Raw genomic sequence first — 26,008 nt, forward strand, 5'->3', positions numbered from 1 at the left:
AAAGAAATCCCGTGAGATCCCAGCAATGACTGAGAATGAGAGGATACTATCGAGATTGCAGCTGCTTTTAGAGTTGATGTTTGGACATACTTTATTGAAATATAAACCATAAAAGAACAGTGATATAACTAAAATAGTTAAAACCAGTATTGTGAAAAGAATAATTGCATTTTCTACTATATTTTGTTAGGCTTTCAAATCATATTTCATTGTTAGTTTTGTAGTAGTTTATAACTAAATTGTGTGTGTGAAATATCATAATTTTGTTGCTATTTTTACAGTTAAAATCCATATATTCTTGTCGTTTATACATTTGTATGTCAAATTTTTACTATTAATGAGAGGATATAGTGACTTCTGTCAACAAAATTATGATATTTCACACACACAAATTAGTTATAAACTACTACAACAACTACTTTTTACCTCTATTTAATATTCGAAACCGAGATATAAAGTTAAGAAAACGCCTGTTTAAAATTAACTTTTTTTTGCACATTTATCCCGAATATATATCATTAATGTTACGCAAACATTTAAAATAATGGAAATTTTGTAAAAATATGAATTATTAAACAAAGAAAAATGTTATCAACACATTTTGGGTAAATATCCAACTTTAAACTAATTATATTGCGTAAAATAGCTCATGTAAATTTATAAATCATGTGTCATCTTGTCAGGAAGCACTATTTCCCCCAAAATAATCATTAAAACACCACCCTTTGTGTGAATTATAAGTGAAATAAAACCTTTTTTTCTAACTCCAGGCTCGGGCTGCGATGATGCGGCAAACGGTGGGCGGAGCTTCTTCTCTGGAGCCTCTTCAGTGCCGCTGACCGCTGCTCTGTCACCGGCCTGGGTGTGGTTAGTGTCTGACGGTACCGTTAGCAGGAACTCCAGCCTCACTCTTGCATTTTTTTTATCAACGAAACAAAGAAAAAAAAACACACACACTTCCATCTTCGACTCGAGACGAGCTGGTTGAAGAAGAAAAAAAGACACGAGCGAACGGAGGACTCATCCTGACCGGAAGTGTGCTGTTGGCGCCGAGGTTCTGATGGGAAGAAACTTTTTCTTCTGGTGACGCTCACTACTCCATTGCTAGCCTCCTTTTTTTTTCTCACCCGACATATTCCCTCGTTACGCGGACAAAGAAAGGACGCAAAGATGCCGAAAACGGTAAGAAGCGACGTCGCATTTTTTAACGTTAACACGAAAAAACGAAAAACCTTTTATCCATATTTTTTATATATATTAAAACGCTCGTATAGACGGTAGGATATAGTTAAAACCAACCGAGCGACAAAATATATATATTACATTTGTTTTTTTTAAGCTGAATTCTTTAAACAACACAAGGGACACTTTCCGTTAGGCGCGTCCCCGTGCGCGCCGCCGCTGAAATGATCGCGTTTTAATGAGAATTAATTTGGCGCCACAAGATCCTCCGCTGGAATCCACATGTTTAACGACGCGTTTTTTTTTAGGGGGAAGCTAACGTATAGCTAGGGAGCTAATCGTCACCCCCCTTACACACACACACCCCACCCCCCCTTCTAAAAGGCCTCCCTTTCAATCTGGGATCCGAACTGTCAACCGGGCCCAGCTGTGGCTCCTAAAGCCGGAGCTAACACAAGAGCCCCACGTGTTTTTATAAATATTTCATTTCAAACCACAACTTTTGTTTGGTTTTATTGTGCAACGTGGGGATTCTAGCAGGTTTTTTTGTGGTAGATTTAAACAAAGGGAACACACACACACACAGACACACACACACATGGTCTGCCTTTTCAAACAGCATGATGGTAACAAAAAACCCCCCAGAAATTCATAAATATAAGTCTAAGTACTTGATTTGTAGCTAAGAAATGATGTTTAAAATGTGACATTTAATGATAAATATCCCAAAATATGCATCATAACAGTGACATACAGCCTCAAACAATGGGGTGAATCTAAATCTAACAGATTTATACGACAATAAACTATCTTTAACTAATCTAACTAATCTTTTTAAAGCAAAAACAGCGATTATGAAGAGCTTGAAAATACTATTTTATGATCCTTAAATGAAAACAATCCAATTATAACAATAGGACAAAAGAGGCTCATAAGAGTCATGGTAACCTGTAATGTACATTTTAAAACCTGCTTTATTTCTGAGTAATATCAACAGTAGATAAAGACTTGTGTCGATAACTGATTAACAAAGAACAAAAAAAAACATGTCTGGTATCTTCGTACACCACGAGAGAATCATGACGTTTGTTTTCTAACAGAAGCTTCTTTATGTGTACATGTTGTTACTAAACCAACACCAGACGTTCTTGAAGTTTGTCTTTTTTTTTTTGCCTGAGCAGATAAAACCAAACAACCCTGATAATTAAAGTTGAGTCATATCTGTTTTGAGACAACATTTCATATATTTATTTGATCGCCACGGTCTTCTTTATAACACCGGATAAGATTTTATTTTTGTTTAGAAGATTTAAAGACACATTTTGATTAGAAATATCGATGATTTAATGTAGTATTTAAAGCAGATTGTGACGATACAAACTCATAATACTTTCTTTTGTTTATGATCATATCTTTTTATTTAGGATGTGAACAAAACAATTGAGGTTAAGGTTGTTGTTGTATCACTTAATCAATCAATAATAATCCATTTTTACAGAAAAAATCCTGTGTTAAAATGTCAAAATGGAGAATGTTTGCGATGCATTCAGGGTCGACAGTGAGCGTCCACAGAGCCCCCGCTGTCTGTGTGTGAGTCTGCGATAACCTCCGACCCCGTCCAACACCCCCCCCCACCTTCCTCAAGGCCGGCTTGAATTGTCCTCATCCAATAATGATTCGTCAATGGTTATCTGGACACGTCAGACACGTATATGTCATTGTTTACTATACGGTCTCGGGGGGATTTTGTCCCTGAGCCCGAAAAAAAAAAAGTTGTTGTAGAGGAAGCTTGGCCTGGAATATCTGGTCAAAGAAGGGAAGCTGTGAGTGATGACAGGAAAGGATTGGTGGATGTTTGGAACAATGAGGTTTATATTCACTCAAAAGAACCAAAGATAGAAACACAGGAATCAGAGTTAGGAGTCAAGACCCCCCCCCTTCCCTCCCTAATAATCCTCCTTTATTTTCAATATTAAACTGTAAGCAGGGACGATGGTTCTGGAAAGAGGTAGTCACAGCTGTGTGTCGGTGCTGATAAAGTTTTTTTTTTTTAGTTTTGTGTAATTTCTTTTTGAGATGTCGACACATATTTCCCCACCTCGGATCAGCCGCTCCCACAGACGTAAGCAGGAAGTTTGATACTGTGATTCAGCAAGTGCTTCGAGCCAGTTTAAGTTAGTTCTGAAATGCGTCCATTTTTTTTTTAAATAAAAAAATCCCTATTCCTGTCACATCCTTTTTTTTTTTTTTCATAAAAGCAATTATTATTGAGACGCAGAGCTTCATTTTTTCAACCAAGGAAGTCATGATGTGACTCAAAATTTCTGCTCTTACATCAGTTCCTCTCTCGGGTTATTTCCTCGCCTGCAGCCTTATATGGACTTTCACATCACGGTCTAGCTTGCTCTGCTTCCTGTTTCCCCCCATACTGGCTCTTTTCAATGAAGTCTGACTTTGTAACTTCATGTTTTACTGTAGAACTAACCTCTGTTTCTTAACTTGTTTTCTTCTCAAAAGTAAACATTGTTTCATCGACATATTATTTTCTATCACCAGAATTGTGTGTGGAAAAAAAAATGTGTAGGCACTAATATACAGTATATTCAAGTTATTTTTGTTATTGAATGTACATCAAAATGTCGTATATACATTTTTTAACCGAACAAAAAAACCCACTGCACCACAAAGTACAATCCTGTGATTTGAGAAACATTTAAATGAAGTTAAAGAGAATAATAATTGAATTAGAAACAATTTGCTAGTGATTTTAACATTTATACTCATACATTGATTTTTGTCCCTCTTGAGGAATCGTGCGTAACAATGTATCTACTTTTATGTTACAATTTGTTCCTCGGACGTTTGGCTAAAACTATCTTTCAGTTGTGAGATTGTTAAAGAACAAATCAAAGCTCTCAGTTTTAAATGGGTTATATTTTAAAAACGACATTTCCTTTTGCAATTTAATAACATTTTTGCTGTATCATGATCTTTTTTTATTCACTATTTCACCACATCATAGTGTTTCCCCCTGTATGACCTTCATTTTTGCTTTTAAAGAAAATCATTTTATTTTATATCTCAATAACAGTAACTAAGTTTTCTGGTAATATTAACACAAAGTAAGTTGAAATACGTTTTTTCCTCGTTTAACTTAATCCTGGTCTCAGAGGTAGATTTTTTCCTTATTATTCAATACAAAAAGTATCTTTAATTAAATATATATATATATATATATATATATATATATATATATATATATATATATATATATATATATATATATATTATTAATTTGAAAAAAGTTCCTTCATTCAAAAAACCCCTTTTCCCCAAAAAAATTCTCCAATAAAATAAAATTTCAATCAAAAAAGTGGCTTCAATCCAAAAGATAACTACATTAAATTGTAAAATAAAACAAATAAACCACGATACAAACATGGACTGACTGACCAAATGTCCATTGCTAAATAAAAGTCATTTTCCACTCCTTATATGTTCAATTTTCATGGATTTATCATGATTTCAAGAAATAAAATCAAGTTTCAACAAAGAAATGAACTATTTCAATTTAACCGAGTGGTATCAACATGGATCCCCAGACTCTCTCAAGAGATATTCTCAAGTATCTTTTGCTAGTGGTTTTTAGTTGTAGCCACTTGCTATGCAAAGTATTCCAACCAACAAAAGAAGCTAACCATTAACCACGTCATTCTACGTGGAAAAGAAAACGCCAATGAGTCCTCGCTCACTAACAAAAAGATCCTCTCTAAAAGTTTGCTGTTTAGTCTTCACCCAAAAAAAGCAGCTGGTCGACCGAAAATAAGACGGTAAAATGAGATCTTTGCGATCTAACTCAGCTGTTCCTCCAACCCTTCCCCTTTTCTTAAGCAGTGTGGGAAAAGCAACTTCCTGCTCCTCAATTCCAGTCATTCTCCCCCCTCGACCCGCAAGCCTCCGATAAATCGTACACATGAATGTATTTCCAGATAGACGACTCGAAAACCTTTCATTTGATCTTAATCCCTTCTCTTGATTTTTGGCCTCTGGAGAATCGTTTTTATTTAATCTTTAAAGTGGCAGCTTCCCCTTTAAAAAGATGCCATTTTGCTCCAGTGTGTACCCATTGTCCTTCTCTTGGTCATTTAGTACATGTACATCCTTCTCTACTTGGTATAGAAATACAGTTATGTTTGTAAACAGATTAAATAAGTACAAACATTCACTAAAGTAGTAAAATCAACAAATATATATCTGTAATTACGTACAATTAAATGAACAATCCGGCTCTAGTTGGAGCTAAAACATTTCTATTTCGTCGACGCATGACCCAAAAAAGTTAATCACTACATACCGTCGTTGTAATGAAAAAAAAAAGAAGTGGCTTTGTATGAAAAAACCTGGTGACTGGGTGAGCGGACTGGCACTGTGGTATGCTAACAGAGGATTTAATGACTGTGTAGTGTGCATAGCAGAGCAGATTAACTGTGTATTGAGGCTGAAGGTGGTGGAAAAAGAAATGAGTTTTTCACACACATAGTTTAATGTCGTCTATGTGGACGCTGGAAGGAGTCTGACGCCTGTACGTGAGTACTTTTCGGTCATATTTGTGTTAGTTTATTGGGGATTAAAACAGTAATTTGTGACCAGCTTTAATATGTTGTTCATGTGGGCGAAAAACTATTAAAAGTTGTGTCTGTTTACGATCATACAATCTGACTTAAATATGCTTAACCTACTTACCCACTTAAAACCCAAATAAAAAAAGGCCCTCCTCCTGAAAGGGTGTACTTTGGTTGATAAGAGAAAAAACCAAGGTTATTACATCCCTCCCACTTCCTGTCCTTCAGTGTAACATCTTCACAGTGTGTCGATCGGTTTATGGACCCTTTCTTTTTTTTTGTCGGCTCCCGGTCCACACTCACAGCAAGTGGTTTCACAGTGGAAGGCTATTGTTGTAGTGCTGCATGAAAGAAACACAAACAACTGTGTTTGGTTTCCAGGGTAACCTGTTTAAACTTTGACCCCCACCACCCCAGAAACATTGGCCATTATTAGCGACCCGACAAAAAAGCCCTCTTCTTTTTTGCTTCTAGTGAAACCTACTCATGCAAAAGATCTTCAAAGTGTCTTCAATAGTTTTCAAAATGTTGTATTTTTTGATTCACCCTTTTTTCCAAAACTGTTCATTTTAATTACCAAACTGTCTGTAACAGGAAGTATTAGTCGGATTAATTCTTTTAATTCTTTGGTCTCAATCTATCTTAACCCTAATAGGTTTTGTGCAGCGACAAGAACCTGGAGATACGATACAGGGGGAACTGATTTGATATATTGTGATACTGTAGTATCAAGGATATAGTTGTAGTATTGTCGAGTACTTGACTCTGACGTTGCAGAATTTACAGACCACATGACTCTTGACAAAGTTGTTCATTTTTAAACATCAGTTTTAGAAGCTGCTGGAGTCAACTGTATCCTCTCGTCCTCAGTCATCGCCAGGATCTCGTCGGATTTAATAATGTTTTTTTAACTGCAGAGAACATAGAGACTGAGGACATAATATTTACATGTTCGTCGAAATAACAAAATATGCTGTTATCGTCACAATATCATGAAAAAACAATTGCGATATTTAAGTGTATCAATATTTTCTTACACGCTATTAATGATCTAAATTCCTCTCCTTTGAAATCAGCTTCACTTTTTAAAAAGAGTCTCTCTTTATTGTCGCTATCCTAAATGTACCTTTATAGTCAATATGAACATTAGTCTACTCAGGGTGGGCCACATAAAAGGATTTGGCGGGCCAGGGTTTGGGTCCTGAGCCAACTTTTAATCTTCATCCACTTATTCCCACATTGTGAACGATGAAAAGAAAATGGCTGCTGTTAATAACTAGACATTACGTTTCATTTCAATTCTCTCTGAAATAATGGCTTGAAAAGAACTTTAAAATCTACCTTAGTAATACATTTGAGAATTTCAATATTGAAAAATACGCTTAATTTTCTGAATTATCTTTTCAATTTAAGCATAAGAAAACCTACCAAAGATGAACTTATATTTGTTTTAAATAACTTTACACACATACCTACACTAGCGCAACATTTTCTTCTTCTAGTCTTTCCGTGATTCCTCTCCTTTGCGTCCTCCTGACAGTGTGTCTTTGTTGTTGAAAGACACAAACATTGTCGCTAACATGAACACATGACTTCCCCTCGGGCTCAGGGGTACAGATGGAGATCTTAACACCTCTTTATCAACAATTTCGTCACTTCAGCGGCTTCATGTACCGTGAGCTTGAACTAATGTCAGGGCTTTGCACCGGTTGCTATGAATACCGGGGTCAACATTGTGTTTATTAACGCAGTACGACCAAAGCTTCTGTACATGTACAGATATTTGATGTGAAGTTTTCAAATTCATTCAAGTTTCACTGATTTTATTGTCATAGCACTATTACTGTTCCTTTTTAATGTCTCGACTTGTATTATTAATATATTATTTTTTTATACTGATATAATATTTTGATACTGTAGGAACAAGGATATATTTATAGTATTGTCTGAGTACTTGAATACAACACAAATAAAGTCACAGCTAGAGGTGTGTATTGGCAAGAATCTGTCGATACAATACAGGGTCAACAATACGATATATTGCGATACTGTATTAACAACGGTATTTTCGTAGTATTGTCCAAGTTCTTGACTCTGGTGTTGCAGAATTTACAGACTACGTGACTCTTGACGAAGTCGTAACTACTTTCATTTGTTTTGAAACCAAAATATGTCCAAAAATCAGCTTTAAAAGCAGCTGGAGTCGACTGTATCCTCTCATCCTCAGTCATTGGCCTGGATCTCTTGGGATTACATTGTTTCTTTAGCTGGGGAGGGGTGTAATGATTGCTGTCATTCAGTGGTGCTGTCCAAAAGTTTAATTGCTGAACACAAAAATGAACAAATCGAGATCCTTATAAGGGAACACTGGTCTACAGTCTAGTTACAGCTCACCGCAAAAGATGTGATAAAATGATGGCAGCTGGTGCGACGGGTGTTTTTCTGGGCTAATAATAGCGTGTGAAGTGTTTTTTGTGTTCAGACCGGGTGGGGCACACCCTAGCAGATCCAGAAAGTTGTGTACATGGTTCCCTTTTTTTCATGTCGGATAAACTGTGTGACTCATGTAACAGAACAGCCTAGATGATAAAACTGCAACCACTGGAAGTATATGGAAGTTTATGGGTACAATCGCAATATTGTATTGTTTAATTTATTAAAAGGAACTAAATATACATCGTTGCTCATACAGTATCGAGTGTAAGATCTAATAAACATTCATAAAGATGATAAATTACTCGACAGCAGATCCCACATACTAGCAGCTGTAATGTATCCCCTTGTCCTCAGTCAATTCCTCTCACAACATTTAAATTCAAAATATTTACATTTTTTATTGAAATAGTTTTTTTTCGTATAAATAAAAAATATATATATAATTGAATTCAATCATTTCTATACTGAAACGTTAAATTTGTTTTTTTATAATAAATATTGAAATAAATTCAATACTTACTACTACTTTAAAATCGGTATAACATTTTTGGTATAATAGTGCCACCACCAAGAGTTCAGAAGTACTTAAAGGAATTATATCAACAATTTTAAATTCAATTTAAAATGCTATTAATTAAAAAAAATGTATTAAGGATTTTTTTATTCTTTCATTATTATTAAGAATTAGAAAAAAAACTGTGTCAAAGGTTTTTTTTTTAGATTAATCAAATGTTTTAACTGCAAAAATAAAAGTATATTAATTCAACCTTTAAACATACAAATGTTTGAATTAAATAAGCACAATTAAATTGTATTATTATAAATATTTTATTCAATTATTAAAAACAAAAATCATTCAAAGTTTTGACATCGGAAACGATCAATAATCCGTCGACCACACTGATGTCCTTCCATGGAAGTACGAACAAGGAATGCGGGCGACGACAGGAAGTGAGATCAGGGCCAAGTGTCCCGCGCAGCAAATGGGGTTCTGCTGACATGAATGGGAAAGAACGCAACTCTAATCGGGCCGACGAGCGCCAAATAATGCTCGCCATTGTTGCTGGGAGCAGGCGTGGGGGCCTCAGCCTTCACAGTCATTCCCCGACACCACATGCTGCTGGTTCCACCAGTGAGTGCAAGAAATACCTACAGGGTCATCGGACTAAATTTAGAGATGACACAACCCCACCCTCCTGCCGACCCCCCCGCTCGACTTCATGTGAAACATACTTGCCTTGTTACTGAAGCTTCTCAGCTGACGGGTCACTTGGTGCATGACGGCAGGAAGTAGACGACTCTCAAGAGGGAGCTCCGTGTTCTGCAGCCACAGGAGGATGTGGTTATTTCCTGTAGATAAGTTCTTAGAACGAGCCACAAGCTGTCGACCGAAATATTCCTTTTGGTTTTTAATCGGTTTTGTTCGGTGCTGAGAATTATTTTTCTTTAATCTGTAATGTAGTTTCTTGTTTCCGTTTTAAAAGATTGATTTCTAGGTTCTGCTGTCGAGTCATTTATTATCTTGAATTAATGTTTATTATCTATTAGTTAAGCGACAACTCAATGAGAGGAGTTGACTGAGGACGAGGGGATACAATCCACCCACCCATTACAGCTGCTTGTATGTGGGATCTGCTGTCAAGTATTTTATCAACTTGAATTAATGTTTATTAGCTCTTAGTTAAGCGACACATCTATGAGAGGAGTTGACTGAGGACGAGAGATACAGTCGACCCACCCATTACAGCTGCATGTATGTGGGATCTGCTGTCGAGTAATTTATCATCTTTATGAACATTTATTAGCTCTTAGTTAAGCTGCGACACATCTATGAGAGGAGTTGACTGAGGACAAGGGGATACAGTCGACCCGCCCATTACAGCTGCTTTTATGTGGGATCTGCTGTCGAGTAATTTATCATTTTTATGAACATTTATTAGCTCTTAGTTAAGTGACAACTCTATGAAAGAAGTTAACTGAGGACGAGGGGATACAGTCGACCCCACCCATTACAGCTGCTTGTATGTGGGATCTGCTGTCGAGTAATTATCATCTTTATAAATGTTTATTAGCTCTTAGTTAAGTGACGACTCTATGAGAGGAGTTGACTGAGGACGAGGGGATACAGTCGACCCCACCCATTACAGCTGCTTGTATGTGGGATCTGCTGCCGATTAATTTTATCATCTTTATGAATGTTTATTAGCTCTTAGTTAAGCGATAACTCTATGAAAAGAGTCGACTGAGGACGAGGGGATACAGTCGACCCCGCCCATTACAGCTGCGTGTTTGTGGGATCTGCTGTCGAGTAATTTATCATCTTTATGAAAGTTTATTAGCTCTTAGTTAAGCGATAACTCTATGAGAGGAGTTGACTGAGGACGAGGGGATACAGTCGACCCCACCCATTACATCTGCTTGTATGCAGGATCTTGTTCTACGGGTCATTACCAAGACTCAAGTGGTTATAGGAGGGTGATGGGAAGAAATTAAACAAACAAAATACAACTATTTGCATTTATATTTGTTAAATTTAAGTAGCATATTCTTCCTTTCCGTTAAAATATAAAAATAATAGAGGTATAAATGATACAGAACAGCGTCAATTATAAAATATATTGTGATACTGTATGAGCAACGATGTATATTTAGTTTCTTTTAAGAAATTAAATCGTCTATTGTAGCATAACAAATGCACAATCTTAAAGCTGCTGTAGTCGACTGTATCCTCTCATCCTCAGTCATTGCAGGGATCTCATGGGATTGTTTTTTTTAGCAGCCTGGGGATTAATTGCAACACAAAAATGAACAAATGCCGTGAATATTTGCGTGTTACTAGAAAAAAACCCCACAATACAGTTTCGTTGAGTACCGATACTGTATCAGGAAAAATAAACGCAATGTTTTTATGGATTCATTTAGTGTAAAGCACAAAATCTGTGTGTATTTTAGCTTTGTGTCATCAACTTTTAAAAGGCTGTTTGTGTGTTTTCCTTGGGTTCTTTTATGGGGTACCACAATATCAACAAAAAAATACATAAATTAAAGAGTTTTTTTGCACAAACTTGTCCGAAAATGTCCAGTTTGTAAATGATATTAAAGATTTCTTGCTCATGGCTGTGTCTACCAGTGTAAAGGTCCGAGAGGACGTGAGATTATTCACAATCCTAGTTCGTCTACTGAGTGCGAAGCAAACAAAACCGGCATTTTAGTTCAGGTCTGTTGCCCTGGTTTTTGGATCCAGAGAGTAAAGGTTCATTACACACTTTGACACTTCTTCTTCCACCCCGGGTTCTATCCCTTTTCATTTCCTGTTTTCTACGTGTGATCTTGACGTTGTTGTTTCATTTTTTGTGTACCTTTCTGCAGACTACTGCTGAATAAATATACAAAATATACTTTAAAAGTGTTTTTATTTTACATTTTTACAGTTTAGTTTATCTTTCCTTACTTACAATAACACAAGTTAAACACATGGTATGAAGTATTTAATAAATACATCGTAAATCAGGAGTTGTGTTGCTAAATTAAGCAGAATAATGCAATGGACTGGAAAAGTACAATTACATTAATCCCTCCATCTTTCTTTCCTCAGATCAGTGTGAGAGTGACCACCATGGACGCTGAGCTGGAGTTTGCCATCCAGCCCAGCACGACAGGGAAGCAGCTGTTTGATCAGGTACGATGACCTTTTGACCTCAGTGCACGAGTGATTCTTTGAAGCATCTATCAAACACTAGAGTCAGATGTGCTCGGTAGAAACATCAGAAGAGGAGCAACACTGTTGTCATCTTTTATCTACTCGTGTTGAAGTTTGATATTTATGATGCTTGATTATTTTTTTAAACGACAAGAAAAACTGATTAAACTAATGTGAACATTTGAAAAAAGGCTGATTCTATATTGGTCTGATCCCAGTATTTTGTAATCTCTTTTTTATTTTGTCAATATTTTGCAAATTTCCTGAAAGGCACTAAAACTGTGAAGACAATTATTTTTTTTACAAGTTACATCACAAAGTGTTATTTTTACTTACTAACCTGATTTTTTTTTTCAATATAAATGTGCATTACTGTATATTGCTTTTGCAAATGAGAAGCATGATTAAACTAAAGATTAACAATTCAAAAGTATTCCAAACAAATACAGTAGTACGTAAATCTGTATACAAATATTTATTTTAAAAATGTGAAATGCGTAACCCTAATGATTAGGAATTTGAAGAAAATTCAATCAAATATTTTGTAAATTTGTGAACAAATATTTATTTTACAAATGTGAAATTGAATTAAAATAATCCAATAAATATTATCTAAATGTACGTACAAATATTTATTTGAATACCATTACTCTCAAGATTATTTGTAAACTAAGTATTTGTTTGCACACAGTATAATGACATTTCTTGTGAATTGAAAACAAATCTATCAAACATTATTTAAATGAAATAAATATTTATTTTTACAAATAGAAAATACCACTACTCTCAAGATTATTTTTAAAATAAGTATTTGCAAAGATTGTTTTATTTATTTTTCAATTCTTAATCTTAAGTATACTGTAGTTTTTATAAATTAAAAACGAACCTTACAAATATTATCTAAATTTACATACAAATATTCATTTGAATACCACTACTCTCAAGATTATTTGTAAATTAAGTATTTGTATGCACATTTACAAAATATTTGTTCGGTTTTTAAAATTCTTAATCTTCACGTTTTTTACAAATAGTAAATGTCATTAACGTACTGATTATTTGTAAAAAATACATACTTTTATGCACATTTACAAAATATTTATTTACATTTTTTATTTAGTTCTTATACTTTAGCGTACTTTCATTTCTTGAGAATTTAAATGTGCCTAAAAATATTCATTTTACAAATAATAAACGTCACTTAAGAAAAGCATTTCAAGTGAATATTATTTCAATGCAGATACAATAACTATAAAAACCTTCATCACCATATATTACGTGGTTTGTGGTAATAAATAAGATTGAAGGTCAGCAACAGAAAAACAAACCATCATCATAAATAATGCGTTTAGTGTTGAAACTATACTTAGAACTCTATATTATGATGTGGGTATAAAACCCTCTGTGGTTATAATGTTGTCATTTTTTCCGTTGACTGTCGAGCGAACCTTCCTCACACTCGCCTCGACTTACAAAAACACATCTGACTTTTTGCTCAAGAGCAAGAGTTTTGACCCACTTAGTGGCTTTTTTTTCTTCTCATCCAGTGAAGACATGGAAAGTGTTTGGCGTCGAAATGAGACGATTCTTTTCGCAAATAAAAGCCGCAGATGAGACGTCGCGAGGGGAATAGTTTAGCGTCAACGCTGGGTTTGGAAATAAACGCTTTTCATGGCTTGATGTTGTACTTGAAGGTCGTCAAGACCATCGGGCTGCGCGAGGTTTGGTATTTCGGCCTCCAGTACCAGGACTCGAAGGGTCTGTCCACGTGGCTCAAGCTCAACAAGAAGGTGAGATTCTTCTAGTGTATCAGTGCCATCACAGTATTCATTTTAAAAATATTTATTTTATTATATCCACTTATTTCTATAGTAAAAGGTTGATTTGTTTTTTTTAAATAATTAAATCATTAAAATCTAATATTTTCAAAATGAAAGATTGTGTTTTTACACATAGAGTTTGATGTTCTTATTCCAATAATTCCAATATTTTTATGCTAAATTCAATATTTTTAAATTTGTAGCCTTTTGAATTCAATAAAAAAAACAGAGTAGAGAGATTGAACGTGATCATGTGACCGTCTGCCTGTCGCATGATTGGCTGAAAGTTCGATAAAATAACTTTTTTGTCGTTTTCTGTTGGTATTTTTTCTAGTGAATTTAAAAAGTCTACCAATTTAAATATATTTAATTTATTAAAATTATTGGATTTGGAATATCAAGGTTTGTGTTTTTTTAAATAAACCAAAAAGTATAGTAATAACTGAATTAAATGATATATAAAAACACATTGACTGCTTGAATAATCATCAACATTTCAATTAAATATTAAAAGTTACAACATTTAAAATATATAATAAATATTACGATGGCACTGATATACTTCCATACATTCTGTACTTCAAAAAAAACTGCAGATATTAAACACAAATGGTGCGTTCAGGTCACAGCCCAGGACGTGAGGAAGGAAAGTCCTCTCCTGTTCAAGTTCCGAGCAAAGTTCTTCCCCGAGGACGTGTCGGAGGAGCTGATCCAAGACGCCACGCAGCGTCTGTTCTTCCTGCAGGTGAAGGAGGGGATCCTCAACGACGATATCTACTGTCCCCCGGAGACCGCCGTGCTGCTGGCCTCGTACGCCGTGCAGGCCAAGTACGCCGACTACAACAAGGAGGTCCACACGCCCGGATACCTGTCCAGTGAAAACCTGCTTCCTCAGAGGTGAGTCTAAAACTAAAAAGATGCTGCTTTGAATCTGCTGTGGATCATGACGTTTGTGTGTCTGTGGTCTCAGAGTTCTGGACCAGCACAAGCTCAGCAAGGACCAATGGGAGGAGAGAATTCAGGTGTGGCACGAGGAGCACAAGGGTATGATGAGGTAACACTTTTTTATTTTTATTTTTTTGTGGTGAATTTAAAAGACTAATGATGACTATTTTTTTTTTTGTTTACATGTTTATTCATTTTATTTTTGTTTTCTTAGAAAGAAAGAAAAATATACTGCTAACTTCCTATGAATAACAATAAATACATATTATAATAAGTTAATGTATGAATAAATAAAAAAACACTTTTGATTTTATTTTTGTCAAAGAACTTTGCTATTTCTCTGTATATAAACATTTATACATTAAAACAGATTTTTGTTTCCATTTATTTATTCATGTTTTTATACATTACCTTTTTATTCATCTGTATGTAATTTATTTTTAACATTTGATGAAAAAACAATTAGGCGAACGTCAGTCTATAATAAATCAATAATTAAATGTACAAATAAATAACTATAGAGTATATATATATATATATATATATATATATATATATATAGAAATAGAAATTGTAATTCCTTCCACAGACATAAAAAAAAGCCATTAATCTTTTTTTTATGTATTCAAACATTTATTTATGTATTTATACATTTATTCATCGTTTTAATTATAATTATGTTATTTACCGTCCTTCACTTCCATCCAAGTTATAATAAAAACCAACACACAAAAATACTCAGCATTAACACAAATTAAAATCAACCAAACATTTGCAAGTTTTACACAAAATAAATGATTTAAGATATAAAAAGTAAGACCATCGTTTGGTGCTAGACGGAGGAAACTGTTGTTTTTAAATCCATTATCGTTTCTTTGGATTTGTTTCGCCTGCTTGAAGGTTTGTTTTCATTCCTGCGAACGATTTAGCAGCAGCTGAAGCTCTTGACCTTGTTTTTGTCTTGACTTCTCAACACCATTGCTGAGTTCATAGTGTTTGAGAACTAGAGTCTGGTTCGGACCCTTTTTTTTTCTGATTTACCCGTTTTTTTAAACCAACCGACTCAAAGTAGTTCATGCAACATTATTAGTTGATGTGTTTCTATGGAAGTAAATCAGTGTCATTAGAATATGAATTTTTACATTTTGAATATTTAAACTTTAAAAAAATCCAACAAAATCTTTAGATAATATTTAAAGTATGAAATTATTATTTTAAAATAATAAATAAAATATAATTTTATAATAATAAATAATATAATATAAGTAATTTCTACATTGAACGTTTTTTTGTATTAAATAATTGAATTTATAAAAAAAATCGAAATATTAGTATATTTGATATATAGTTAAGCATTTTTGTTTCCCCAAACATAGAATGTTCATTTTCAAATTATTAAAAAAAGAAATGTTCTAAATTCAAATGTTTCTACTTTAAAGCATTTTAAATCAAAAAAGTTGGCATATTATTGCCACCAGACCAAACCAAACGAGTACCGAGCTACAGCAAATTTAATTGTTAATTAAATGAGTAATTATTTATATTACTTTAGTGATATAATTATTTTTACATGATTTTCAGCCAATCATGGCTAAAAGTTCGACTCCCACTGAATTATAAGAACATTAATAAATCAATCAAAATACGTATATTTTTACATTATTGTGCCACAATTGGATAAAAAACATTAAATATAATTCAAATAAAATGTACATTTTACTAATTTTCACTAGTTTGCATCTTTATTTTTCGAGTAAACTTGACTGGAATGAGCGTCTTCACATGTCTAGAGTCTCACACTAATGTTATAATACAGTATTTTTCAAAACAAAACACCTTTCAGACAGTATCAATAGAACAGAAACTACAAAGAAAAAAAAAATATATATATATATTGTGAGGCATAGACAAAAATGCCTCACCGACTGTGTTTTGGGACCTTTAATAACTGGTTTGTGTATTCACGAAGAGAGGAGTCCATGATGGAGTACCTGAAGATCGCACAAGACCTGGAGATGTATGGAGTCAACTACTTCAACATCAAGAACAAGAAAGGAACGGAGCTGTGGTTGGGAGTCGACGCTTTGGGTCTCAATATTTATGAACAGAACGACAAGTGGGTGAAGCTTCTTTTTTTATTTTTAAACTTTGTGTTTCTCCATTCTAGAGTTTTGTTTCTGTCCACAGAATGACTCCCAAAATTGGATTTCCATGGAGCGAAATCAGGAACATTTCCTTCAACGACAAGAAGTTTGTCATCAAACCCATCGACAAGAAAGCGCCGGTAAATACAGAGAGAGAGTCTTGGAGGGAAAAGAGCTTTTTCTAACTTCAGTTTTCTTCTTCCAGGATTTTGTCTTCTACGCTCCGAGGCTTCGCATCAACAAGCGTATCTTGTCGCTCTGCATGGGAAACCATGAGCTGTACATGCGGCGCCGCAAACCCGACACCATCGAGGTGCAGCAGATGAAGGCCCAGGCCCGGGAGGAGAAGAACCACAAGAAGATGGAGCGGTGAGTTCATCACAAATGTAATTCTTCGGTGGAAGATTATTATGTTTATCGATCAAACTTTGATTTGATTTTCATCTAATTGAATTGTTAATGTTTTTCATTTTGAATGCTATCAAATTGTTAATTAAATGAGTGATGTTAATGTAATTATTAATACGTTATTTATTTGTTTTGATTAAAAATATTGCATTTATATTCTATTTCCCATTGTCTATTTTTATTATATTATAAGTTTAATTTTAAGTTAATCAAATTGTAAATACAATTATTAATTTTATATTAGTAATATTTACGTAATTTATATTTTGATACTGATATTGTCAAAATTGTAGAATATATATTATAATATATGTTTCCAATTAAAATGTTTACTTTTAAACATTCTATTTAAAAAATGTATTAAAACATCATTTGGAAGGATTTAGGCAAAGTAAGGTATTAAATATAGGTTTAAAATAGAGTTAATTATAAATTACTCAAAATTACTTATTTGTTCATCACATTATGTTTTCAAAATTATTATTATTATTGTATATATTTCCTCATCCTTAAATAAACTTGTTTTATCATTTTTCCATAGTAGTTTTCTTTTACCCGCAGAAACGTGGCAAATAAATATTTCAAAAATATTTTTTTCATGTAAATTCTTTAAATGGATAACAAATTATAGTTAATGGATATTTAACAGATTCATTTTATATTTTAAATGAATTTGTATGGCCCAATCTTTTCTTTGTTATTTATATTATTTCCCCAATTTTCCAAATATCTACTCGTATTATTATTCATGATGGCTTGGTTTTACTCCCAAAAATGTAGGTCCTAAAAGGAAATAAATATATTTTAAATATATTTTCTGTAAATATGTCAATAGGTTAATATGAAATAATTATATTTGTAACCTATATATATATATTTAATCTTTCCATTTTGTATTTAGTTCGTTTTACCGGTTGATTTGATTTATGCTTCACCAACTTTTATTTCTTTTTTAAAATTATTTATTAAAATTATATCCATATTTATAACCTTCTGGTAACATTCGCTCTATGCAATGACTTCGATCACAAACTCAAGTTTTCCTCTGATCTTCACCTCAGGGCTCTGCTGGAGAACGAAAAGAGGAAAAGAGAAGTGGCAGAAAAGGAGAAGGAGAAAATTGAAAAGGAAAAGGAGGAACTGATGGAGAAGTTGAGGCAGATCGAGGAGCAGACGAGAAAAGCTCAACAAGGTTCGACCGAACAACGATGATTGTGATTGTGCGTCTGACCTCATGGTGTGTGTTTACAGAGCTGGAGGAGCAAACACTGAAGGCTCTGGAGCTTGAGCGAGAGCGGCAACGAGCCAACGAGGAGGCCGAGCGTCTTGAGCTGGACCTTAAGGGGGCCGAGGACGCCAAGATGGCTATTCTGCAGCAGTCTCAGAACCAGATGAAGAACCAAGAGCACCTGGTCAGTACCAGCAGAACGTACCACCTACGCCGGTGTCGTGTTATGTGTTCAATTAAAAATATATATATATATCTTTCTGCTGCTTCAGGCTACAGAGTTGGCGGAGCTCACTTCCAAGATCTCTCTGCTGGAAGACGCCAAGAAGAAGAAGGAGGACGAAGCTGAGCAGTGGCAGATGAAGGTCAGATATTCTACCGCAAATATTGTTGGAAAACATTACTTTAAAAAATGTTTAATTTACAAAGTTATTTTGGGGATTGTTCAGGTTCTAAATGTAATGCTAATAATATTAGGGTATTGGCAGGAACACGAACGATACAATGTATTATGATACTGTAGGAACAAGGATATGTGTGTAGTATTGTTGAGTACTTGACTCTGATGTTCTGTACTGTAGTAACAAGTATATAGTTGTAGTATTGTCGAGTACTTGACTCTGGTGTTCTGTACTGTGGTAACAAGTATATAGTTGTAGTATTGTCGAGTACTTGACTCTGGTGTTGTATAATTTACAGACCACATGACTTTTCACAAAGTCGTAACTGCTTTCCGAACTCAAAATATGTCCAAACTTCAGCTTTAAAATCTGCTGGAGTCGACTGTATCCTCTCGTCCCCAGCCAATGCATGCATCATGCAGGATTTCATTGTAAGGACTGATGCCATCTAGTGGCCAGAAGTTTAATTGCAAAACAAAAATGAACAAACACGGAAAGTCTTATGTTAATTGTATTTTATACACACTCTAATGAAATATACACCATAAATTAACAATGATAACAAATATATATTAATAATAATTTCACCAGCTGGTGTCAACAGTTCTAATTATTCTTTTAACCTAAAACTTGAAAAATACATTTTCCACAGTTTGATTTTAAGAATCTAAAAGATTCTGAAATCCAAAAACCCACGTATTTCAACCTCTCATGTGAAAACCTGATAAAAAATAATGAATGAGTATTTTTCCCCCCCGCGCCTCTCCTTTGGTAACAACCATTTGCAGCATCCCCTTCCCCTCCTTTTTTTTTTGGAAGTATGACTCATGCGGTTTGTTTTTTCGCGGGAAGGAAATCCTGTCGAGGTCTTTCCTCGCTCTCTGACCGGCCTGAGGTCCGAGAGGTTTGTGGGCAAACGTTCAGATCCACATTCCTGGACTTCAACATTTGCACAATAAGGGAGTGACTTGCAAAAATGTACACGCACAGGATTGTACAACAATAATAGTTGAATTAGAACATAAATATCCAGAGCTGATTATACAGAGTCTTGTAGTTCTATTTTGATTTTGAAAATCACTTTAATAATTCAAATATTTAAAGGGAAATAAAACTTATTAGAGGGATTAAGGTGTTTTTTTTGTATCTGTTTTTAATGTGAATGTATTTTAAATCTTTTTATATCTCAATATATTTCATACAAGCACATTTTAGTTTCTCATAAATAAAAGTTTTTCCTGCCCTCGTCTTTATCCGTTTAAACTCCATAGTAAAAATCTAATTTCCTGTTTCAAACATCTCTTGTTATCAGGACTAAAAAAAAAAATCGTAATTCCCCCTTCTGGTCAATTTAAGAATTGCAGTTTTGGGATTAAATTTGTATGAAAGTAAATCAGTGCTTTCAGAAAATTTCAAATGTTAATTTTTGTATTTAAATGTTTATTTTAATTTGTTTTCAAATTCAATTATTTTTATATTAATGGCTCCACCATTTTTTTGTCTTTATATTGAATTTATAAAGTTGTAATATTATTAAAACAAATGCATTTGAGTTTGATTATTCCAATATTTAAATGTTGGTAAAATCATACTTTCAGCCAACAACATCTTCTTGTTGAAGGATATGGATTTACATTTTTATTTTGGAACTAAAAAATTCACACTGCATTTCCAGAAGAATGTAGAATTTTTAAACTGAAATGCTTGAAAGTATTTTATTATTAATCAAAGTTAAAATGTGTGGAAACAGTTGAAATGATGGCATAAAGGTAAAAGACAGATGTGAAAAAGTTAAGAAGGAAGTAGTAAAATCGGTAGTACTACTGTAAGTAGTAGTATAAAAAGTAGAATTAGTAGTACAGGTATAAGTAGTAAAAGCAGTAGTACAAGTGTAACTAGTAGTGTAAAAAGTAGAATTAGTAGTACAAGTATAAGTAGTAAATGTGTAACTAGTAGTATAAAAAGTAGAATTAGTAGTACAAGTATAAGTAGTAAAAGCAGTAGTACAAGTGTAACTAGCAGTATAAAAAGTAGAATTAGTAGTACAAGTATAAGTAGTAAAAGCAGTAGTAGAATTAGTAGTCCAAGTGTAAGTCAGAAATGCAGTAGTATAAGTAGTACAGGTGTAAGTAGTTGCTTTCCAGCATTGACACAATTACCAATATCACAATATCAAAAACTGTCATTCATCAGTCATTTTGAAAAGTATCCCTTTGAATGAACAAATAATTGAATTGAATCATTTAAAAAAACAAACAATTTAATTCTTAATTTAATTCTTAAAATGGGAAACATTTAAAATGTTCAATCCAACCATTTAGTTTTCTCATGTTCTTCCATCAAGTTTCAAAATCATTTGTTGTACTTGGGTTTCCTCTTGGAACTCTGGTTTCCTCCCAACAGTCCAAAAACCTTCAAAGTTAAGGGTGTGTGTTGAGCAGCTGCGACTGTAGAAAGTAAAGTGAACGAACACAGAGTTGACGCCGACATGTCGTGTCCTCCAGGCCACCATGGTGCAGGAGGACCTGGAGAAGACCAAAGAGGAGCTGAAGAACAAAGTCATGACGACTCACGTCCAGGAGCCTCTGAGTGCGGAGAACGAACACGACGAGAACGACGAGAGCAGCGCCGAGGCCAGCGCCGAGTTCTCCAACGACGTCACGTACAAGGACCGCAGCGAGGAGGAGAGGATGACCGAGGCCGAGAAGAACGAGCGTCTGCAGAAGCACCTGCTGGTACGTCTGAGTATTACACCTGATCCTTGGGTTCTAGTTACAAATCTTTTTGCTCTCTTGGTTTTATGTTTACCAACTGTTCTTTCTAACTGTCAATCATCCATAATCAATTTTCCTTATCTTTATTGAGTATATCAGTGTCACCAGAGTATTTTTTTTAATCATTCAATTCTTATTTTTAATAACTGGATTCAAAAAATGTCAACTTTTAAAGGCAGAGTTGATCTAGTTTTTAAAACATTGAAAATAGAACCCTTGAAAACATCAGGGTCAAGGTAATAACAAATGTGTTTGAAAAGAATGCAGAGTTTGATATTGTAATTCCAAAAATTCTACAAGTATGTTTTAAATGTAATGTTTCTTTAATTTGTTGCCTTTTAACTTCCATATATAAATGAACAACATTTTGATATTGAAGGCAACAGACTACGAGTCCAAATATTGAATTTAAATTATTGCTATATATTTTTTTAAATAAAAAACATATAAAACATTTTTTACACAAAGTTTGATATTCTTATTCCAATAATTAAAAAAATATATACATTTTCCTTATTCAATATATTATGTTGTCGCCACCATTTTTACATTTAATATAAAAGGCAACGAAAAAAAACCCATTAAATTTAGATAATTTATTTTAGACCTTTTAGATTTAGAATATCAAATTCCTGATTTAAAAAAAAATCATTCATTTTTATATATACTCATATTTTAAAATCACTTGTTAAAAAAACTAAATCAAACCCTTTATACTACGAAATTAATTTAATAAAAAAAACATTTCTAAATATAGGATCTATTGTATCAAATTATGCTTAAAAAACAAGTTTAAAAATGTTGATTTCAACAATACAATATTCCGATGACACCGATACATAATGATGTGTGGATGAAGCTTCATGAAGCAGTGTCATTATTGTCAGAATCCACTAGATGGCGGTCTCTGCACCATTTTCCTTTTGTTTTGAACAACTGTTCTAATGAAACATCATTTTTAAACTGATGGCGCCACCTACTGACCTCTAAACAACATGACACTGTTTCATGAAGCTTCATCAACACATCACTACTGATATACATCATAAAGATTCCAGATTAAATTTTGAGCAAACCACCCAAAAGGAGACTCATAAAGGGACTTGTAAATCCAGAAGCCTCGGGTATAACATTACTAACTCTGCTCTGCTCGTGTCCAGGCCTTGAGTTCGGAGCTGGCCAACGCCCGGGACGACACCAAGAAGACGGTCAACGACATGATCCACGCCGAGAACATGCGAGCGGGTCGAGACAAGTACAAAACCCTCCGACAGATCCGCTCCGGGAACACCAAACAGCGAATCGACGAGTTTGAATGTATGTGATGTCGCCGAGTGTCGCTTTCGCTCCGGCTTTTTTTTTTTTTTTCTTCCCCTCCAATCCCCCGCCCAAAAAAAAAAAAGAAAAACTAAAAAAAAAGAATCAGCTCCACAAACATGGCTGCACCAGAACTCTGATCTGGATCCTTTCATTCCTCTAGCTCTGAATTTTAGGCAAGTCACTGGTTGAAAAGGGACATACTGTGTTTGAGTAGTACATTCCTAGTTGGGTCGATGTAGCAGATCAGCGGGAGCTGCAGTTTTGTACCATGTGACCACAGCTCCTGGGAAAAAAAAAATTGATTTTCAACTTAACGATCATCAGTATTTGAGTCGAATAAAAGGGTATTTTTTCTTTCAAAACTAATATTGCATTTGCACAACTTAACGTCACCTTTATACTCAACAAGTATTCCTGACAAATACCTTTACACGTGCAAACATCTGAGATGACAACAAAAAAATCCTTTTTTTCACGTTTCTTATGCTTTTTTGCCGAAGTGAACGCATGGTTAACAAAAGTTTGTATGTATTTTACAACCATATTTTCATAACGACTGAAACACAACCATAGTATTTTTTTCCTCCTACTGGTGAATTCATTTACTGCTCACGTGCAGTATTTTTTTTTGTAATTGTTCGCCGGTTCATAAGATTCTATTTTTATTCTCTTCAGAAATGATTCTGGTCTCGATCAATGAAGTGGTTTAGACTCGATACAAGTTGAATTTAGTTATTTTTCTATGGAAGTTTATCATCGTCATCAGAATATTGAATTAAACTTTGAATTCTCTTAAATAATTCTTTATTTTTAAACATTTAATCCAACGGTTTCTATATTGAAGAATGATTTCTTTGTTCTTGAGAATTGTTTAAAAACTCCCAACATTTAATAATGAATTTTGAAAACCTTTTTTTTTTTTTAAATATTGGAATATCAAATTTAATTTGGGTTTATTTATTTTACACATAGTTTAATTATTTAAAAGTTATAGGAATATTTTTCTTCAATAAATACAAATTCGGCATACGTCTTCTTTAAAGAAGAAAAAGTATTAATTATCTTCTATTGTTTTTGTCTGTATAAAATGCAAACTTAGCCTAGCTAGTGCAGCTAGCTCTGGTGCTAACACCAGCTAAACGTTTTCACACTTTTGCCACATTTTAATATCAACTTTTATTGCCAATTTTGGAAAAACTAACTATTATTATAAAGTTGCTATTAATAATAAACATTTACATCAAAAAATGTAAATGTCTCATTCGTCAGATTGATTTTTTTTGTATTTGTGGAAAATGCTAAAGTTGGTTAGCGATATCGGCTAGGCTAGTGTGACTAATTCGGAAGTGAAATGTTTTCACGGTAAATATCGTGTCTTATATTTTATTATGATTCAACCAAATTCTTAAATGACTTTGAAGCGTTTATTCATCGTAAATACACACAGTACTCCATAATAAAACAAAAAATAGTTGAATGCTGAAGTAAACTGTATTAGCCATGCTAGCATTGCTATTTAAGAAGCTAAATAACTAAGATTTAAATTCATTTTGATATGATTCAGGCTAATTCCAAAATGTACACAATACCCCAACATTATTTAATAATTTTATAATGTATTGTAATATAAAACGTAAAAGTAATTTTGAATTTAACCGAGATACAAAAAAGAAGTTCGTTTTTTTAAGGATTTTATTAGCGCCACTCAAGGAAACGCAATACTTCAGTTGGTCACTAGGTGTCAGTGTAGTTGTACAATTCAATGCTAAAAAAAATTTTTTCATTATATAATGAAAGGTTTTAAATTGTTTAAATTCATACAATATTCTGATGGCAATTATATTCTTCTATAGTTCAAATAATTGATATTAAATTAATTAAAGTACACAGAATTAAATCTACTGAGCTCCAATCATCCGTGTACTGATACTTGATTTTTCACTTTCCTTCTCAAACAAATGTTACTGTAAGTAAATGTTGTGTGTGTCAAACAAGGACCAGAATGTTAGTAAAAACATTTGTATTTTGCCTTAAAAAAAAAGAACCAGTGGAATCTAAAAAAAAAAATGCTTTGGACGGTGAGAAGCAAAAATCATGTTTTCTGTAGCGCAAGAATGTTGCAATTTAACTTAAAACATTAACACTGGACGACCTGGAGTTCAACCAACCGACGGGCAGTATTTCTAATCCATGAACTTTCTTTCATATACTGTATGTATTTAACGACATTTTTGTAATTTGGATTTTTTTTTCTTTCTGAAGCACCGGTTAAGGATATTTTTGTATGATAGAACAAAAGATGTAACAGTGTTCCAGAGTAGTAGTTAGTACCTCGTGACAGTCGGATTCCGGGAGGAATAAACTGTACTTTTTGTGCCATTAATACGGATTCGTGAGAGTCTTTGTCGGTAGAATTCTAGAAGTTAGTGTTGAAGTTTGTATCTATTCTAGCAGCCGATATTTCTATTTCCATGAACGAAGGAACAACTGCTGCTCACGTCATTTTTGCCAAGAACATTTCAGAATAAAATTAAAAAAAAAAAAAGCTGCTGCCATTTTTGAAATACAATAATCAGGGGCTTTGAAGAGAAATGTATCAAAAGGACTGGAACATGATTGACACGATGAAGTGACTGACAGTGCCTTGCCCATCAGATCTCTCTGCTCGTCCAAGTCTTCCTCTCACCAGTGAATAAAAGCCTGATCAAAAATAAAAAATGTTGTGTTTGTCTTTTCTGAACACTGTGTTACACTTTATAATCGACATTAGCTACACAAATGTATCAAAACCTCTGAAACAAATATAAAATCAAAATATTAACAGTGATTTAAAATATGTTTACTTTCTTTTGATGCCCAAATCGTGAATGTAATTGAATTTTCCCACATTAATCTAATTTCGCACACTTTTTTTTATTGCATTTTATTTTATTAATCTAATTTTAATACATTTTTATGTATTTTTCCATTATTATGAACAATACTGGAAATACACTTGTTTTGTTTTTAATAATTCTAACAATAAATA

General features: G+C 33.7%; 1 protein-coding gene across 1 annotated transcript; it reads left to right on the forward strand.

Moving 5' to 3' along the window:
- The first annotated feature begins 867 nt into the window (after window positions 1–867).
- On the forward strand, window positions 868–25,698 carry LOC148066027 (moesin a). Its single transcript, XM_087806801.1, has 13 exons — window positions 868–1,182; window positions 11,836–11,919; window positions 13,635–13,730; window positions 14,383–14,657; window positions 14,731–14,814; window positions 16,675–16,821; window positions 16,893–16,989; window positions 17,055–17,218; window positions 18,319–18,449; window positions 18,509–18,669; window positions 18,758–18,850; window positions 21,391–21,621; window positions 22,821–25,698. Exons 1-13 carry the CDS (start codon window positions 1,171–1,173, stop codon window positions 22,983–22,985), a joined length of 1,740 nt encoding a protein of 579 aa, XP_087662927.1. The 5' UTR covers window positions 868–1,170; the 3' UTR covers window positions 22,986–25,698.
- Window positions 25,699–26,008: the final 310 nt, after the last annotated feature.

The sequence above is a fragment of the Callionymus lyra genome, chromosome 14 (genome assembly GCF_982586985.1).
Source record: "Callionymus lyra chromosome 14, fCalLyr1.hap1.1, whole genome shotgun sequence".
NCBI classification, from domain to species: domain Eukaryota; kingdom Metazoa; phylum Chordata; class Actinopteri; order Syngnathiformes; family Callionymidae; genus Callionymus; species Callionymus lyra.

Coding starts and splice junctions, on each gene's coding strand:
- LOC148066027 (XM_087806801.1), top strand. Junction 11,920..13,634: donor GGAAGCAGCTGTTTGATCAG/GTACGATGACCT, acceptor TTGTACTTGAAG/GTCGTCAAGACCATCGGGCT. Junction 16,822..16,892: donor ATTTATGAACAGAACGACAA/GTGGGTGAAGCT, acceptor TTCTGTCCACAG/AATGACTCCCAAAATTGGAT.